The 19,467-nt window shown below is 38.7% G+C and overlaps 1 protein-coding gene across 11 annotated transcripts in view; it reads right to left on the reverse strand.

Moving 5' to 3' along the window:
- Window positions 1-19,467, reverse strand: part of SRPK2 (SRSF protein kinase 2) — a 303,416-nt gene that overhangs the window by 49,350 nt on the left and 234,599 nt on the right. For all 11 annotated transcript variants that reach the window (XM_025381152.1, XM_025381146.1, XM_025381157.1 and 8 more), the window contains 3 exons: window positions 7,526-7,634; window positions 6,390-6,477; window positions 5,759-5,846 (listed from right to left, as the gene is read on the reverse strand). In XM_025381152.1, coding sequence (XP_025236937.1) covers window positions 5,759-5,846; window positions 6,390-6,477; window positions 7,526-7,634 — 285 coding nt within the window. The remainder of the gene's footprint in view (window positions 1-5,758; window positions 5,847-6,389; window positions 6,478-7,525; window positions 7,635-19,467) is intronic.

Consider the following 19,467-nt stretch of genomic DNA (forward strand, 5'->3'; position numbering starts at 1 on the left):
GAATCTGGATTTTCTTTTGTTAAAACGACAAGGTCTCATTATGCTGCACTGGCTGGACTAGAACTCCTGGGCTAAAGGTATTCTCTTGCCTTAGCTTCCCAAGTAGTCAGTACTACAGGTGAAAACCACCATGCCCAGCTTAATTTTTTTTTTGAGACACAGTCGCGTTCTGTCACCCAGGCTGGAGTGCAGTGGCGCAATCTCAGCTCACTGCAACTTCTACCTCCCGGGTTCAAGTGATTCTCCTACCTCAGCCTCCCGAATAGCTGGGATTACAGGCGTGTGCCACCATGCCCGGCTGATTTTTCTAGTTTTAGTAGAAACAGGGTTTCAACATGTTGGCCAGGCTGGTCTCAAACTCCTGACCTCAAGTGATCTGCCCACCTTGGCCTCCCAAAGTGCTGGGATTACAGGCATGAGCCACCACACTTGGCCCCAGCTTAATTTTTTTAAAAAACAGGTATTTCAGCCTTCACAACTATGACAGCTCCAATTTCATTATATATTCATATCATTTACACAGGAAGATTTCAAATGGCTCTGAAACCTTTTGAGAACATTTTGTTCATCCCTGGAGTCTTACAGTTGACTTTAGAATCAAAAAAGTAGTTGATTTGATCAACTATAATAACTGAATATGCTACATTAAAACAGTATTATTTTAAATATTTTTAGTGAAAAAGAGAAAAATCTTTCTATCCTGTTGAAGAATGTAAGCGCTACAGATTTATGCGCAGATAATCTAAAGCCAGAAGTTTCTTACTATTTCCCAGGATCATTACAAAAATGGCAGATTAGTTAAGGACTAAATTTAGCAGCAGGCATAGGGCGAGGCCCAGGATATCCAAAACATAATCTAAGTCTTCTCAAAGCACTGGCACATCTGGACTATGATGATTACTTAGCATTTTGCTTCAGAGTAAAAATACCCACTAGAATGTATATTTCAAAAACCTCTATTTACCCACGAATTAAGTAGTTTCTCCAAAGAAATGTTCTGTTAGCTGTCCCACGAACGACCCTGCAGGTTGGACACAAAAGAAGTGACTGCTCTGCCGCTATCTACTTACCGATTTATCTATCTAAAGGGAAAAATATACTCAGGAGTTAGCAGAAATTAACTGGAGAAAAAGAATGAGGTAACATTAGCAGCCACTGGTACGTCCTAGTATACTAAAGATGAATTTCTAAAAGAACTATGAGGGATTTTCAAAAAGTTTATGGAAAATGTGTATTTTGAAAACACTATGCATAGATTTCAAAAAATTTTTTGCACCAAAATAAACTCATACTAGTTTGTTAACATATCTGAACAGGATCTAGTTTGAGGCACTCACAAGATAACATACCAGTTTGAAAAAAGCCTCTACCAGAGCAACATGAATTCTAAAATCGAAGCAATAACAAACATCAAAGTTATGATGAAGCTTGGGTGAAATCACTGATGCTTTATGGTAAGTTTAAGGGGACAATATCCCAAAGAAATCGGCAGTTTTCAAGTCAATAACCCGTTTTAAGAAGGGATGAGATAATGTTGAAGATGAAGCCTGCAGTGGCAGACCATTTGCATCAATTTGTGTGGAAAAAGTTTGCAGCTGGGCGTGGTGACTCACACCCGTAATCCCAGCACTTTGGGAGGCTGAGGCGGGCAGATCACCTGAGGTCGGGAATTCGAGACCAGCCTGACCAACATGGAGAAATCCCGTCTCTAAAAAAAATAAAAATAAAAATATAAAATTAGCCAGGTGTAGTGGCACATGCCTGTAATCCCAGCTACTCGGGAGGCTGAGGCAGGAGAATCTCTTGAACCTGGGAGGTGGAGGTTGTGGTGAGCCAAGATTGCACCATTGCACTCCAGCCTGGGCAACAAGAGCAAAATTTCATCTCCCGAAAAAAAAAGTCTGCACCCTAATTGAAAAGGACAGATGACAGAGCAAACAACAGCCAACACCACAGACATCATGACTGGTTCAACTTACACAATTCTAATTGAAAATTGAAGTTGAGCAAACTTTCCACTCAATGGATGCCAAAACCACTGTTCCCAGATCAAGACAAGAGCAGAGCTTTCAATGGAAATTTTAAACAGGTAGGATCAAGATCCTGAAGCATTTCTTCAAAGGACTGCAACAGGACATAAAACATGGTTCTACAGTATGATCCTGAAGACAAAGCACAATCAAAGCAATGACTACCAGGAGGTGGCAGTGGTCCAGTCAAAGCACAAGTGGACTAGTGAAGAGGAAAGGACACTGCAATGGTTTTTTGGTATGCTGAGGCATGTTGCTTGTTGACTTTATGGAGAACCAAAGAACGATAACACCTGCTTATTAAGAGAGTTTTTTGAGAATGTCAGCGAATGCTTTAGCATGAAAATACCTGAGAAAACTTCTACTGGGAGTCCTTCTCCACCATGTAAATGTTCCTGTTCATTCCTCTCATCAAATGACAGCAATTTTGTTAGAGTTTCAGTGGAAACTCATTAGAAATCCACCTTATAATCCTTATTTGGCTACTCCTAATTTTTGTTTCCTAATCTTAAAAAGGGCACCCATTTTTCCTCACTTAATAATGTAAAAAAGATTGCAGTGACATGGTTAAATTCCTAAGACCCCTGGTTCTTTGAGGAGCAACTAAATGGCTGGTATCATCATATACAAAAGTGTCTTGAACTTGATGAAACTTATGTGAGAAATAAAGTTTATGTTCTTTATTTTTATCTTTTAATCTAGTTTTTCTATGAACATGGTGACATTCCCTCGTATAAAAACCTTCTCAAATATATGGAGTGAAGGAAATGCTTCCCTAGTTGATCATGACTTAGTAGATGCATAAACTGGATATCATTCTGGAGTTTAAATCTGGGAAAAAGCCTTATCCTTAGGCTTCTGACATTTGTGAAAGTAAAATATCAAAATGGTGGATCTGTTCCAAACATGATATAAAGAGCAAAAAATCTGAGAGAAGCCAGAAGACCACAGCTATTGACATAACCTAGCACCCATCAGTCACGTGCCTCTGAGTAAGTGGTCCAATTTTCTTGAACCTTGGAAAATGAAAGTACTGCCTACCCCAGGCACACAAAGGGCTATCTCAGAGGATCCAACACCCATATGCAGAAAAAGTATTCAGGAAACTGAAGGCATTATCTCTTCTCTTCATTTTTGCTTTCTTCTCTGAGCTACAGGTTTTGGGATACTTTGCTCTCTGTCACTTCCCCCTGGAGCTACCCTTTGCCAACTCCTCAGGTAGAGGAAGGATAACATGCCAACCCTTTCTACAATCCTAATTCACTTCCTCCTGAGTCCCCATCAAAACCAACAAGCACCCACATAACTTAGTAGCATGGTCAAAACTGATATTCTCAAAAAAGAAAGAAAAGTCAAGAGACACCTTTGCTTGTCTTCTTCCTAGACACACTTCCAAAGACAACTAGTATTAGTGACAGGTGAAGCCAGCTGGACTTCCTGGGTCGAGTGGAGACTTGGAGAACTTTTCTGTCTAGCTATTGGACTGTAAATGCACCAATCAGTGCTCTGTGTCTAGCTAAAGGATTGTAAATGCACCAGTCAGCACTCTGTAAAAACGCACCAATCAGTGCTCTGTGTCTAGCTAAAGGATTGTAAATGTACCAATCAGCACTGTGTAAAAATGCACGAATCAGTGCTCTGTGTCTAAAGGATTGTAAACACACCAATCAGCAATCTGTAAAAACACACCAATCAGCACTCCGTGTCTAGCTAAAAAACACACCAATCAGCACTCTGTGCAATGGACCAATTGGCGCTCTGCAAAATGGACCAACCAGCAGAACATCGGTGGGGACAAATGAGGGAATAAAAGCTGGCCACCCAAACCAGCAGCGACAACCCGCTCAAGTCCCCTTCCACGTTGTGGAAGCTTTGTTCTTTTGCTCTTCATAATAAAATCTTGTTGCTGCCCACTCTTTGGGTCTGCACCAACTTTAACAGCTGTAACACTCACGGCGAGGGTCTGCAGCTTCATTCCTGAAGTCAGCAAGACCACAAACCCACCAGGAGGAACAAACAACTCTGGATGCGCCACCTTTAAGAGTTGTAACACTCACTGCGAGGTCCGCGGCTTCATTCTTGAAGTCAGTGAGACCAAGAACCCACCAGAAGGGAAGGGACACATTAGGAATAAGGCCATCCTTTTTAAAACACATGAGAAACAACTAAACTTATAGCTGACCAAGAAACACTTTCCTCTATTAAGAGTCACTAACTTCTGTCAGGATAATTCAAATACTTTGTGTATCATATTCTAACAAGAAAGATAAAAATGTAAATTGAACAAATTAATCTTAAACTGAACAACTAAAGTAAGTGAATACAGACTTAGGAGTAAACAATATTGTTAAAAATGATTCAAATATGTCTTTAAAAATTCATTTTTGCAATACCAAGGAAATCTGAATGAAGAAGTCTCCAATACCAAGGACACCTGATGCGATATCAAGAAATTGTTAATGTCTTTGGTGAGTTTTATGGTTATGTTTAAAGGTTCATATTTTTTCAAAGATTCACAAAGACATTCGTAGAAGTAAAAGGACATGACTTCTAGGATTTGCTCTACAATAATTCAGCAAAAAAAGATAGATGGATCAATTATGGCCAGACCAGGACAATTATTAAACTTGAGGGACAAATTTACAACGATTTACTGCAGTATACTCTCTCTTTCATATAGGTTTGAAATTTCTCCCAATAAGTTTGTAAAGAAAAACAATAAAGGTATTTTCTATCAAGCACTGGCTTATCTCAGATATATCAAGGAGTATAGAAAATGCATCATTTGCCGGGCGCGGTGGCTCAAGCCTGTAATCCCAGCACTTTGGGAGGCCGAGACGGGCGGATCACGAGGTCAGGAGATCAAGACCATCCTGGCTAACATGGTGAAACCCCGTCTCTACTAAAAAATACGAAAAACTAGCCGGGCGAGGTGGCGGCGCCTGTAGTCCCAGCTACTCGGGAGGCTGAGGCAGGAGAATGGCGGGAACCCGGGAGGCGGAGCTTGCAGTGAGCTGAGATCCGGCCACTGCACTCCAGCCTGGGCAACAGAGTGAGACTCCGTCTCAAAAAAAAGAAAATGCATCATTTTACCTTTCCTAAACTTTTGCAATATAGATAACTGGGAATAAAATCAAGAAAACCAAAATGTTTCCATATTCACCTGACAGAAAGATGAGCCTCTGGGGACAATTACTTGAAAGGCTCAGTTGTATAATTCTGGAAACAGAATGTGGCAACTACTAGTACTATTCAGAACTAAGAGCAGTCAAGTGCTACCCTGGGATGTGGACATTTACAGAGCACTTTTCCTTTTATCTTAACCAATGCTCCATTCTCACATGGTGCTTTGCAGCCACTGGGGCACACACAAATTGTCCTTGCACACTGGTTTTCGAAAGTTTAAAACACAAAGAAGTGTTGCTGATGTATGCTTTTATTTACCACTACAAAAAAACTTTACCACAATTAACAGGAAAAGATCATTAATTCCACACCAAAATTAAGTCAAGTTGTTGTGTTAAAAGTAAGTTTCTAAGATGCTACTATACCAAATACCCTGAAAAGCCATGCAAACCATCCTAGGTGGACCACTTTATAATACTTGACAGCGTTCCTAGAGAGTTTATGTTGAAGGTGATACAGCAGAAAACAGAGATTATAGGAGCTTGAAATATTTTCATTTGTTAAAAGGTAAAAATATAAATAAATCAGGAAGTAAAGGATACGTATCCCATTCATGCCTGAAATCTTGAAGTCGTCAATGAGCTGGACCACCATGTCTTTGTTTGGGTCACTGGGATCACTTTCTCGAACCTATGCCAAGAAAAAGGAATGCGAGAACACAGAGTTTAAGACAAAGCACGTTTTCCCATTATAACAGCAATACTGTTTAAATACAAGTGTGTTTTAAAATAAAAAATCATCACAAAGTTATAAAGAATAAACTTGATTTATTTTCATTTTTATTTTTTATTTTGAGACAGAGTCTTGCTCTATAGCCCAGTCTGGAGTGCAGTGGTACGATCTCAGCTCACTGCAACCTCTGCCTCCCAAGTTCAAGTGATACCCATGCCTCAGCCACCCAAGTAGCTGAGATTACAGACGCCCACCACCATGCCTGGCTATTTTTTTGTATTTTTAGTAGAGACGGGGTTTCACCATGTTTGCCAGGCTCGTCTTGAACTCTTGACCTCAAGTGATCTGCTCACCTTGGCCTCCCAAAGTGCTGAGATTATAGGCATGAGCCACCATGCCCAGCCAAACTTGACTTTAATTTAGTATTACCCAGAAAAACCTTTCTGTAAAATTTTAAGTCATTAAATTTTCTTATATCATTCACATTTTTAAAGTACTTACACATTTGAGCAATTTTATTTCATCCAAGGCTGTCTCCGTATAATGCTGGGCACTTTTTACAACTTTCATTGCAACAAATCTTTTCCCCCTTTAAAAAAAAAAAAAAAGTATTTATATTATCAGTGAAAGAAATCATTAGTATTCAGGTTGAGCATCCGTAATTGGAAAATGTAAAATCCAAAATGCCCCAAAACCTAAAACATTATGAGTGTGTCGACATGACACCACAGTGTAAAATTCCAACTCTGACTGCAATCAAAACTCAGTAAAAGCTTTGTATGTTGCACAAGATTATTTAAAATGTTGTATAAAACCGCCTTCAGGCTATGTATATATGGTGTATATGAAATACAATGAATTTTGTGTTTAGATCTGGGTCACATCTCTAAGGTCATTGTGTATATACACAAATATTCCAAAATCCAAAACACTTCTGGTCTCAAAGCATTTCAGATAAGGGATATTCAACTTATATGAGATCTATCCAATAAACAAAAACATAAGCTTTCCTTTAAAATAGTACTTTTCAAATGGTGGGGCCACATTAAATAGTTGTATGGGTCAAGACAGTCTCTTTTATGCTTTGTTGTTTTGTTTTTTCCCTAATTAAAACAAGACTAGAAAAATACCAGAATTATCACAAATATTACTCACCAACCTAATAGTGAAAACCACTCTCCTCTAACACTTTTGTTTCAGAACACACACACATACGCACAAAATACATGTGTGTATATATATATATGCGGAGTAGCAATGAAGCTTCTTACTATGTGTCATGGCTTTGAAAAGTTAGAAATGACTGATTTGAAAAGCCTATACACTGAAAAGCCTATACTATACATTATGTTTGTCTGATATGGATGAATTACTAGAAAAATAATATAATCCCAATGTAAAACAATTTCAGTGAATTAACTTTGAAATAAAGCTGGAAGCAAGTAATATTTTAAGATTTCAAATGAACTTCAAACTAAGGCAGTGGGGCAGAAAGGAATCTAGCCAGCTGAGGCAGGCCTGTGCTAAGCACTTCACATACCTCAACAAAGCAGTGGTGACCCTCAGCCATACCTTCTTAGAACACATATGTTGAACTACTCCAGGAAACAAATGCACAAATGACAAAGAACACTTACTGCATATCCCAGCACAGCCAGACAGTAGAGAAGTGCCCCCATCCAAGCTTTCTAATAACATGATACCGGCCATTGAAGAGGTCTCCAATTTTCACTGGATGATAGCCACCTTAAAAAGAAAGAAAAAAATTCAAAATACTGGAAAAGTAGTGAAAACATTTCATCTCTTTTGTCAATTCTTGATATCATTAAAGAAAGCTCTACATAACACACGCAGACTAAAACACGTTTACTAATACATTTTTTTCAGGAATATCTTTCAACAAGAAAAAGTGTTGGCTGGGCGTGGTGGCTCACACCTGTAATCTCAGCACTTTGGGAGGCAGAGGCAGGTGGATGACTTCAGGTCAGGAGTTCGAGACTAGCCTGGCCAACATGGTGAAACCCGGTCTCTAGTAAAAATACAAAAATCAGCGGGGCATGGTGGCGAGCACCTGTAGTCCCAGCTACTTAGGAGGCTGAGGGGAGAGAATCACTTGAACCTGGGAGGTGGAGGCTGCAATGAGCCTGAGCAAAAAGTGTGCAACTGCAATCCAGCCTGAGCAAAAAGTGTTCTATCGATTCCTATTAGACTTCTTGTTTTAATTTAAGGAGGCAATGAACCATCCAGCACACCGTAACAATAACTTGAGGTTCCCTATTTACTTATTTTACTTATTTATTTTTAAGACAGGGTCTCACTCTGCTGTCTAGACTGGAGTGCAATGGCAAGATCTCAGCTCACTGCAACCTCTGATTCCCAGGCTCAAGAGGTCCTCCCACCTCAGCCTCCCAAGTAGCTGGAACTACAGGCACACACCACCATGCCCAGATAATTTTTGTACTTTTTGTAGAGACAGGGTTTCATGACATTACCCAGGCTGGTCTTGAACTCCTAGGCTCAAGCAATCCGTAAGTCTCCCCTCCCAAAATGCTGGGATCATAGGCATGAGCCACCACGCTTGGCCAAGGTTCTGTATTTCAACCTAGGTGTGTACGTTATGCACACACCAGCTCTTGGTATTTAAAGACTTTTTTCTCCTAAACAAGTTAAATTCAAATCTTTTTGGATATGTACAAGAAAACTGACAAAAATAAACAATCTTTACTCTGTATAATTCTGCATGCATCAATAGTTTATTCGTAACTAACTAGAAACTGTACAATGCATGTCTTAATTTACGTTCTAATAGGGCTTGTTCCTCTCATCACTATTCTGCCAACTTCTAACTCCTGCCTGGAAACATTCCTACAAATGAAGAAATGAGGCGGGGCACAGTGGCCCATGCCTGTAATCCCAGCACTTTGGGAGGCCAAGGAGGGCAGATCACCTGAGGTCTGGAGTTCGAGAGACCAGCCTGGCCAAGATGGTGAAACCCCGTCTCTATTAAAAATACAAAAAATTCGTCAGATGTGGTGGCAAACGCCTGTAATCCCAGCTACTCGGAAGGCCGATGAAGAAGAATTGCTTGAATCCAGAAAGCAGAGATTGCAGTGAGCCAAGATTGCACCATTGCACTCCAGCCTGGGCGACAGAGTGAGACTTCACCTCAACAAAAAAAAAAAAAGAAAGAAAGAAAGAAGAAGAAGAAAGAAAGGAAGAAATCAGTTATAGAGGAATAGAGGACACCCTACTAAGGTAGATTCTTGAGGGGAAGTAGGGTGCCTCACTGATATCTGGCACGAGAAGTTCTTTGCTTTCCATTTTTAAGCAAAATAAGCAAGCTACAAACTAGCGCAGATAATATGGTATACTTTTTGTGAAATACAGAGGATAAGATTTTAGCAATGGACATTCCTGGGTATAAAATTACTCTTACTCTCTTTATCTATATTTTATTCTTTTTAGCTATGCTTTTTCAGTTTCTTCAATTTTTCTAAAACAGTATTTTACTACTTTTTTACATTGGAAACAGATTTTAAATTCTTTTAACATTTGCTTTTTAATTGTAAAGACATCTATTTCTCTTTTAATCTGCAGAATTCTTACAAATTACTCAGTAAAGATGTGGATGGCTTGTGCCTCGTCTTAAGAGGTCTAAAGCAGGTGTAGGAAGTATCTAACCAGATCCTTCAATATATTCCCAGGGGGCTCTCAATAACACGTCAAGAATATATTTATGAATATTTAAATTGTGTTGGATTATTCCTATGTGAAGCAGGAATGTGACCAGCTACTGAGTTCCTGAGATTCTCACCCTTCTATTGCCTTTGCACTTGCTTTTCCTGGATTTGAATCTCAAGGTGTATGACAACATTTTGGCTAAATATATGAACTAAATGATAGTGAATTAGGAATAAAATGTATTATTAAATGTCTTACTACTTAGAAGATTAAACTAAAATTAATAAAAAAGATGAGCTCTGAGTTTATAATACAGTTATTTATTTATTTATATTTTTTGACAACTGAGTTTTGCTCCATCACCCAGGCTAGAGTTCATTGGCCATCTTGGCGCACTGCAACCTCTGTCTCCTGGGTTCAAGCCATTCTCCTGCCTCAGTCTCCCGTGTAGCTGGAATTACAGGCTTGCACCACCACACCCGGCTAATTTTTGTGTTTTCAGCAGAGTTAGGGTTTTGCCATGCTGACCAGGCTAATCTGTAACTCCTGACCTCAGGTGATCCACCCACCTTGGCCTCCCAAAGTGCTGGGATTACAGGCATAAGCCACCGCGCCCAGCCTACAATACAGTTTTGAAACCATTAAAATTAACATTCAAAGCAGGAAATGAAACTGTTTATCCGGTATGAATTAGGAACACTGTGCTAGGCACTTTATTTTCAAAACCATGTTCCATGAAACAAAAATAAACTATAATATACTGCAGGTGTTCGATAGGGGATCAGGGCAGTGGGAAGGAAGAAGGGAGAAGTTCTGTTAGAGAAACGCAGTGTTGAACAAAGAAAACCAGATTTCTTGACCATAGGCCTAATGTTTTAATACAGAGTGAGAACCTTTAAGAGAACAGAAAATGCTGCGTATTCCTGACATATGTGTTCATGGAATTATTTCTTCAGAGACCTAGTTGCATTTTATAACACAAGTATTTAGGAAAGACTGATCTATCATAATTCTTGAAACCACTCTACAAAGTAGATGGTATTATTTTTACACTGCTACAGAGAATACCAAGTATCACAGATTATGAAGTACTAGGTTCAGGGCTAGAAACTAGGTCTGACTCCAAAACCCATGTTTTGTCAACTAGTAAGAAATACACTCCAATTTTAATAACTAGAGGACTGCTTCCTGGTCTTAGTACACAGAAAACATGGGATGTCTTAATTAAAATCTATATACTAAACATACATTATTGCTAATATTTAAGTCTCTAAATTTAAAAATAATTTATGCATAAAAAGAAATCTATATCACACTAGTACATGTTTCAGATTCAAATTCTCAATTAGCCAAAGTGTGTACATGTGAGCAAAAACAGAGCAGCACTATTTCCAATGTAATCACAGCATAAGCACAGCAGCTTCTTTTCTCAAGGGCTTTGAAAGCTAACAACAACAAAATTACTAGTGGAGTACAGTATCCCTGAAGCCCTCAGTCTAGCTAAAACTATTATCTCTATAAAAAGGCAAACTACACAAGAGACGGGGGCTAGCTCTGTCACCCAGGCTGGGCAGTAGAGCAGCACGAACAGGGCTCACTGCATCCTCGAACTCCTGGGTTCAAGCAACCTTCTCAACTCAGCCTCCAAGAAGTATATACCACCATGCCTGGCTAGTAATAACATTTTTTTTTAAAAAAAAACTATAAAACACTTACTTCTAATTTTCAAAATGTGATATACACAATTTCAAGTCTATGTATATTCTCATATTGTAACTCCTGGTTTCCTACAAAATTAGTATCTTCTGACCTTTCATTTTTCATTCCCTTCTCACATAATGGCACCTTGCTCACAGGGCATCTCCTCTAACATCCATGCTGCCAGAAGAGTGGTCCCTATCTCCATGCACCAGACCACACTAACCTAACACCCAGGGAATCAGAGAAAATGAACACTCCAGTAACTCCACCAGAAATGACCCCAATTCCTTGGGCTTAGGTAACTATGCGCACTATAATGGCTATTAGCAATGGACACCCCAAGGTGTACCACGTTGCCCAGCACACAAGAAAACAAGTACAGTTACTAGACAAAGACTCAAACTTTATTCAGTTCGCTGCTTCACCAGAGGACAGAAAAGGAGTATGGGACAATAACAGTGCTATGGACCCTGCTAACAGCATTAGGCAGGGTGCCAGAAAGTCTCAGGTACTTGAAGATCACCATGACTTAAGGGTTTGGTGGATACACCTGTGCACTTCACTATTTGTACTATTTAATATAAAAACCATGCATTTATCAAACAGTTGTTTTTCTTTTTTTTTTGTTTTGGCTTCACAAATCTTAGCCGGGTGCAGTGGCTCACACCTGTAATCCTAGCACTTTGGAAGGCTAAGGCATGAGGATTGTTTGAGCCCGAGAGTTCGATACCAGACTGGGCAATACAGTGAGACCCTGTTTCTAAAAGAAAAAAAAAATCTTATCAGATTACAAACACGAAAAGATCAAGAATGAACTGTTAAGTAACCATTAAATTCATTGCTCTGGTTTCTTCTACTTCCATGCCTCCAGCACAGCCAAGATTTCTGTAACTAAAACTCTACCTAAGATAGTAAAAAGAATCCAAAGAAGAAAATGTTAAAACTCTCCTTTTTAGCTATTTGGGTGACTTGCTAGCCAAAGATAAAGATTCCCTTTTCCTTGTCTAGCAAAAAATAGATTCTATTTATAGAGTTAACCAGAAGTGCAGAATTCCATGACAGACAATGTTCTGGAAGTATTTTCAACAAAGTCTCTTTATTTTCTTAATAAAGATAATATTAAGTGTCACCCGAGCTCTGCTGAGAGTGGTTTCTCAGCCTTCTGATTGGGCGGTGTCTCTATATAACCACTGAAAACTTTCAAAGTGCTAGGGAAAGCTGAGAATCACCCCCAACACACACAATGATTGAAAAAAGGGGGAGCCAGGCGCAGTGGCTCAAGCCTGTAATCCCAGCATTTTGGGAGGCCGAGATGGGTGGATCACGATGTCAGGAGATCGAGACCATCCTGGCTAACACCGTGAAACCCCGTCTCTACTAAAAAATACAAAAAAAACTAGCCGGGCAAGGTAGTGGGCACCTGTAGTCCTAGCTACTCGGGAGCCTGAAGCAGGAGAATGGCATGAACCTGGGAGGCGGAGCTTGCAGTGAGCCGACAGCGGGCCACTGCACTCCAGCCTGGGTGACAGAGCGAGACTCTGTCTCAAAAAAAAAAAAAAAAAAAGGGAAGGGGTGGAAAAAAGAAATTTGTTCACAGTAACGTAACATAAAGACACATTCTGTGTCACTGAAGATTTTAATACTTCCTTCCCCCAAAATTGATAAAATAAAAGCAAGCAGACATAAAATCAGTAAGGATATGGAAGATTTGAACACACTATCAACCAGCTTGACCTAATTACCACTTATAGATCACTACACTCAACAACAAATACTCTTTTCAAGGACACACAAAATATTTACCAAGATACATAATGTACTATACCATAAAACAAGTCTCAATAGAAATAAGAGGATTCGGCCGGGCGTGGTGGCTCACACCTGTAATCACAACACTATGAGAGGCCGAAGCTAGTGGATCACCTGAGGTCAGGAGTTCAATATCAGCCTGGCTAATGTGACAAAATCCGTCTCTTACTAAAAATACAAAAATGGGCTGGGCGTGGTGGTGCACGCCTGTAGTCCCAGCTATTTGGGATGCTGAGGCAGAACTTCTTAAACCCAGGAGGCAGAGGTTGCACAGTTGAGATCACACCACTGCACTGCAGCCTGGGCCACAGAGTGAGACTCCATTTCCAAAAAAAAAAAAAAAAGAAATAAGAGGATTCAAATCACACAAAGTATGTCCTCAGACCATAACAGAATTAAATTACAAACCAAGAAGAGAAAATACTCAGAAATTTGGAAACTAAGTAACACAATTCAAAATAACCCATAGGCTAAAGAAGAAATCAAAAGGAAATTAGGAGGTATTTCTTACATTAAGTGAAAATGAAAACATTATCAGAATCGATGAAATGCTGTTAAAGCAAAACTCAGAGGGAAATTTATAGCACTAAATGCCTATATCAGAAAAGATCTCAAAAAAGTAATCTTAGTTTCTACCTTAGAAAACTAAAACTTAATAGCAAACTTAATCCAAAGTAAATGGAAGAATGAAAATATAATAATGATATGAACTATAATAAGTAAAATAAAAAAGCATAAGAACAGTCGAGAAAATCAGTGAAACCAAAAGCTGGTTCTTTAAGAAAATGAAAGCAATTAACAAATTTCTGGCCAGGCAGACTGGGTAGGGAGAGAAAACACAAATTACCATCATGAGCAATAAGTGAGGTAACGTCACTATGTATTTTTGAGGTATTAAAAAGATACAAGGGAATATTATCATGTAATACCTGTACATGTGAAAACTCAGATAAAATGGGCAAATAACTGAAAAGACACAAGGTCCAAACAAGAAAAAAAAATCTGAATTAACCATGTATCTATTTTAAAAAATGAATTTATTGTTCAAAATCTTCCCATAAAAACTGCATTGGTATCTTTTTTCTTGATATTATGAAAGAAATACTACAAATTCCTCCTAAAAAGTAAAAAAAAAAAAAAAAAAAAAGAGGAAATACTTCCAGTCTTGATCCTAGGAAGCCAGCATTTTTTATTCCAAAGCCAGGCAAAGACATTATAAGAAAACTACAGACCAATTTTCCTCATAATGTAGATATAAACATTGCAGAAAAAGGTTCAACAAATCAAATCAAATAATATATCAAAAGGATAAAACATCATGATCAAATGGGATTTATTCCAGGAACACAAACTTGGGTCAGTATTCAAAATTCAACTGATGTAATTCATCATAATCAACATTCTAAAAAAGAAAATCCATATGATCAGCATATCAGACACAGAAAATCATCTGACAATATGAAACATTCATTCCTGATCACAATTCTCAATGAAGTAGGAATAGAGGAACATCAATGAAAAACCTACAGATAACATCAGATTTAACTATTAAAGACCAAATGTTTTCCCCCTAATACCAGAAACAAGATAAGGATGTCTGCTCTCCCCATTTCTATTCTACTGTTCTGGAAGCTCTAACTAGTACAATCATGCAAAATAAAAAAAAAGGCATCACTGCTGAAAAAAAAAGAAAATTTATCTTTAGTCACAGACAAGCCACAGAGATATATATGTGTGTGTGTGCGTGCGTGCATATATATATATGCACAGTGGCCTATGGTTTTACATACATACATATATGTACGTGTGTGTGTGTGTGTGTGTATACACACCACATCTGGCTACTTTCTGTATTTTTAGTAGAGACAGGGTTTCACCATGTTGGCCAGGCTATTCTCTAACTCTTGACCTCAGGTAATCCACCTGCCCCGGCCTCCCAAAGTGCTGGGATTACAGGCACAAGCCATCACGCCTGGCCTAGTCATGTATTTTCTTGAGTGAAGTAAGAATCTGTTCAATGATTTTGATCACTTTTCTAATGGACTGTCATTTTCTTATCACTGCAGATATTCCTTATACATGTTAATACCTTCTTGGTTATACATCCTGCAATTCCGCTAATAATAACCACTTCCAAAATGTACCTGGTAATTGTCAGAAAAGTGATTAAACCAGGAAACACACACATACACACACACACAAAAGAGCTGGTAAAGTGAAAATTAAAACATGATATGCAGAGATATCAATGAAACCTTTTGATGACTTGCTTTTTTTAAAAGCACTGAGAATAGACAGCATGACTTGCTATTATGTATGTACTAACCACCACTTTTCTTCACTTAAAAAAAATTATTTAGAACATACGCAACCTATCTTTTTACTTCAACAAAAGGATATCTTTAGATTATTAAGATGTGTGACACAATGTAAGGACACAAAGGACTGCAAGAAAATCTTAAAACCTTAGTATATTTGAAATATCTCATCTACATTACAAGATAATAGGTAAATGTCATTTAAAAAACCAAGATTTTCAATATAAAAGAGTTAAAATGTAAAAGTTTTTTAAAACTGTACAAATGATGTGTCAATGGAGGTTCATCATTTCTAACAAATGTACTACTCTGGAGGAGGATGCTGATCCTGGGGGTGGCTATGCATGCATCGTGGCAGGAAGTTCATAGGTTATCACTGTGCTTTCAATTTTGCAGTGAATCTAAAACTGCTATTAAAAAAAACAAACAAACAAACAAAAAAAACAGGCTGGCAGCGGTCGTTCATGCCTATAATCCCAGCACTTTGGGAGGCCGAGGTGGGTAGATCACAAGGTCAGGAGATCAAGGCCATCCTGGCTAACACGGTGAATCCCCGTCTCTACTAAAAATAAAAAAAATTAGCCAGGCGTGGTGGCACACACCTGTAGTCCAGCTACTCGGGAAGTTGAGGCAGGAGAATCGCTTGAACCTGGGAGGCAGAGCTTGCAGTGAGCCGAGATCGCGCCACTGCATACTTTAGCCTGGGCGACAGAGCAAGACTCCGTCTCAAAAAAAAAAAAAAAAAGTAGTCTTAAAAAAAGATTTATTTGTTTGCGGTCAGGTTAAAAGTGCCTAGAAAGAATACTTCTGTAAAGACGAGACTACCTATTGCATGGGGACACACGAAAGTACAGAAGGTGGTGACAACATGAAGAATCCATCAGACAAATTCAAAAGGTGAAAGTCTAAAGAGACAACTAACTAGGGTTCTAATATGAATTAAGTGCATGATGTTGTGAACAAACGAAGCATAATTCTGGAATAAAATTAAAACCACTATTTCAGATAACAAGTACCTTCTCAGTATAAGATAGGAAAAATATTGCCCAAGTTGGAAATGGATTGTCTGTCAATGATTAGTAACAATCTCTTGTAATTGGCCTTCATCAATAAAATTTTACAATCCTCCTTTAGCTAATTTAGGTTATAAAAGAAATAAGAAAATAAATTATTGCTGTAAAATTTCACAACACATTCTTCCTAAGATTTGACAGTCACATCCCTGAGCCGTGAAGAAAATGCCTGCAGGTGGTGTCAATACAAATGCTTCAATCTAAGAAAACACTACTTTCCTCATTAGTAATTTAAAGCACAATTTAAATTACATTCACCACAGCAGAAACGCTAATAATAATAATACTAAATATAAAAAAAGCATCAGGACTAAGGACATTTTTAAAAGCACTTAGTAGCAACCAAAAATATAAACAATAATGAAGCCTCTGGCACAACCATTAAAATCCCTTGAAACTGGGAGAAATTCAAAAGCAGTCAATGAGAGAAGCTATTGTTATTTAGGAACTCTTGAATACAAGTCAATCTCTGTTATTACAGTCAAATATTTCCTATAACAGTAACGAATGGGAGACTGCTCTAGAGGAAAAACCAGAGCAAAGGCTAATATTCCAAAAGACACAGGAGGATTCCTATTTATCTACAACCTAAAAAAGTAACAATAGGCTGGGCATGGTGGCTCAAGACGCTGATAATCACACCTGAGGCAAGCGGATCACTTGAAGTCAGGAGTTCAGGAGTAGCCTGGGCAAAAGAGCGAGGTACCCCCATCATTCCAAAATTTTAAACATTTTGCTGGGCATGGTGGTACATGCATATGATCCCAGCTACTCAGAAGGATCACTTGGGTCCAGGAGGTTGAAGCTGCAATGAGTAGTGATCACGCCACTGCACTCCAACCTGGGAGACAAAGGCCCATCTCAAAACAAAACAAAACAAAAAAAACAAGTAATGACAAAAATTACTTAAGCGTAAGATAAATATAAATGGAAACACTATTTCCTCATTAGTAATTTAAACCACAATTTACATTCACCACAGAACACTGATAATAATAATAATAATACTATCAAAAACTATTCTATGGTGAATGTAAATTGTGCTTTAAATTACTAATAAGGAAAATAGTGTTTTCTTTTTATAAAATATAAAAATATAAATGGATTCAGAAACCATTTTTGCAGTGAGACTACACAGATTAAAGGTGAGTTCATGGATTGAGCAACCCTGAATACCTAAAATGTTCACGTCAAGGCCAACACATAATTCTAAACCCTTGCCTACTACCAATTACTTAACAGAGATTTATGTTTGAATTTGGGGATGTCGATTTGAATATCGGCATTGGCATTTACTACTATAACATTAAGCCAGTTACTTAACCTGTGTCGGCACTTGCCCCGGCTACCTCACTCAAAACTGTACCTGGGTACATATTACGTGGCACGTTAGTGTTTACTGTTATCCTGCCAGTAATCCAACCCACTGTGACTAATGACAGATTAACAAATGAGCAAGTCACAGTTAAGAGTATCATCTATGGCTATTTAAAACCGTAAAACTAACTGGCCCAAAGCATAATCCAATTCATTACAGTACCCCAAATAGCAATCCAGGTATGATAATTTACAGATGGTAAATGTCAATTAAAAAATTAAAAGGCCGGGCATGGTGGCTAATGCCTGTAATCCGAGCACTTTGGGAGGCCGAAGCATGCGAATCCCTTGAGGTCAGGAGTTCGAGACCAGCCTGGCCATCATGGTGAAATCCCATCTCCACTAAAAATACAAAGGTTAGCCAAGTGTGGTGATGTGCGCCTGTAGTCCCAGCTACTCAGGAGGCTGAGGCAGGCGAATCACTTGAATTCAGGAGGCGGAGGTTGAAGTGAGCTGAGATTAGCACCACTGCACTCCAGCCTGGGCAACAGAGCAAGACTCTGTCTCAAATAAAATAAACAAAATAAAAGGTTAACTTACCTTTTTATTAATGGCTTATTCAAACTTAAAATATTATTATAAGAGAATCAAGACTTTCAACATTCAAGTCTGATGTTACTTTTCCAAGATTACATATTAAAGACTTGCTAGGTGTTAAGGATACTACTTCCAAAGAATCCTTGTCTGTGTCTTCACAGAGTTTATAATCTTATGGGGAAGACAAATGAGAAGATGAATCACTAAAATACATTATGTTGTGTATTTGTATGTATGTAACATATAAAATATATTATGTTGAGGGAGGTTTGTTCTTCTGTTCCCTAGCACAACATAAAGAAGTAGGGCATGCTTTTTACCAGTTCAAAATCTAGGCTACTGTTTTTGAAAGGAGAGGTCTGTAATGTCCATTAGGTCCATTTGGTTAACTACCCAAACTCTCAGGGGGTGAGGGAGAAGTCTCTCTCCGGTAAAGTAGCCACCATGTGATGGGCAGCCCTGAGACATCCACAGGGCAAGAACTGAGGCGTCTGGCAAACAGCAGTGAGGAACTGAGGACTGCTGACTGCCACCTGACAGAGCAAGGAAGCAGATCTTGCAGGCTATCAAACCTTCAGATGGCTGCAGCCCTAGCTGACAGCTTGATTGCAACTTCCATAAGAGCCCCTGTTTCAGAACCAATCAGACAATTCACTCTCCAGTTCCTGACCTTCAGAAACTTTTAAAATAATTTACTGTTGGTGGGACTGTAAACTAGTTCAACCATTATGGAAAACAGTATGGCGATTCCTCAAGGATCTAGAACTAGATGTACCATATGACCCAGCCATCCCATTACTGGGGATATACCCAAAGGATTATAAATTATGCTGCTATAAAGACACATGCACACGTATGTTTATTGCAGCACTATTCACAATAGCAAAGACTTGGAATCAACCAAAATGTCCATCAGTGACAGATTGGATTAAGAAAATGTGGCACATATACACCATGGAATACTATGCAGCCATAAAAAAGGATGAGTTTGTGTCCTTTGTAGGGACATGGATGCAGCTGGAAACCATCATTCTTAGCAAACTATCACAAGAACAGAAAACCAAACACCGCATGTTCTCACTC

The sequence above is a fragment of the Theropithecus gelada genome, chromosome 3 (genome assembly GCF_003255815.1).
Source record: "Theropithecus gelada isolate Dixy chromosome 3, Tgel_1.0, whole genome shotgun sequence".
NCBI classification, from domain to species: Eukaryota; Metazoa; Chordata; class Mammalia; order Primates; family Cercopithecidae; genus Theropithecus; species Theropithecus gelada.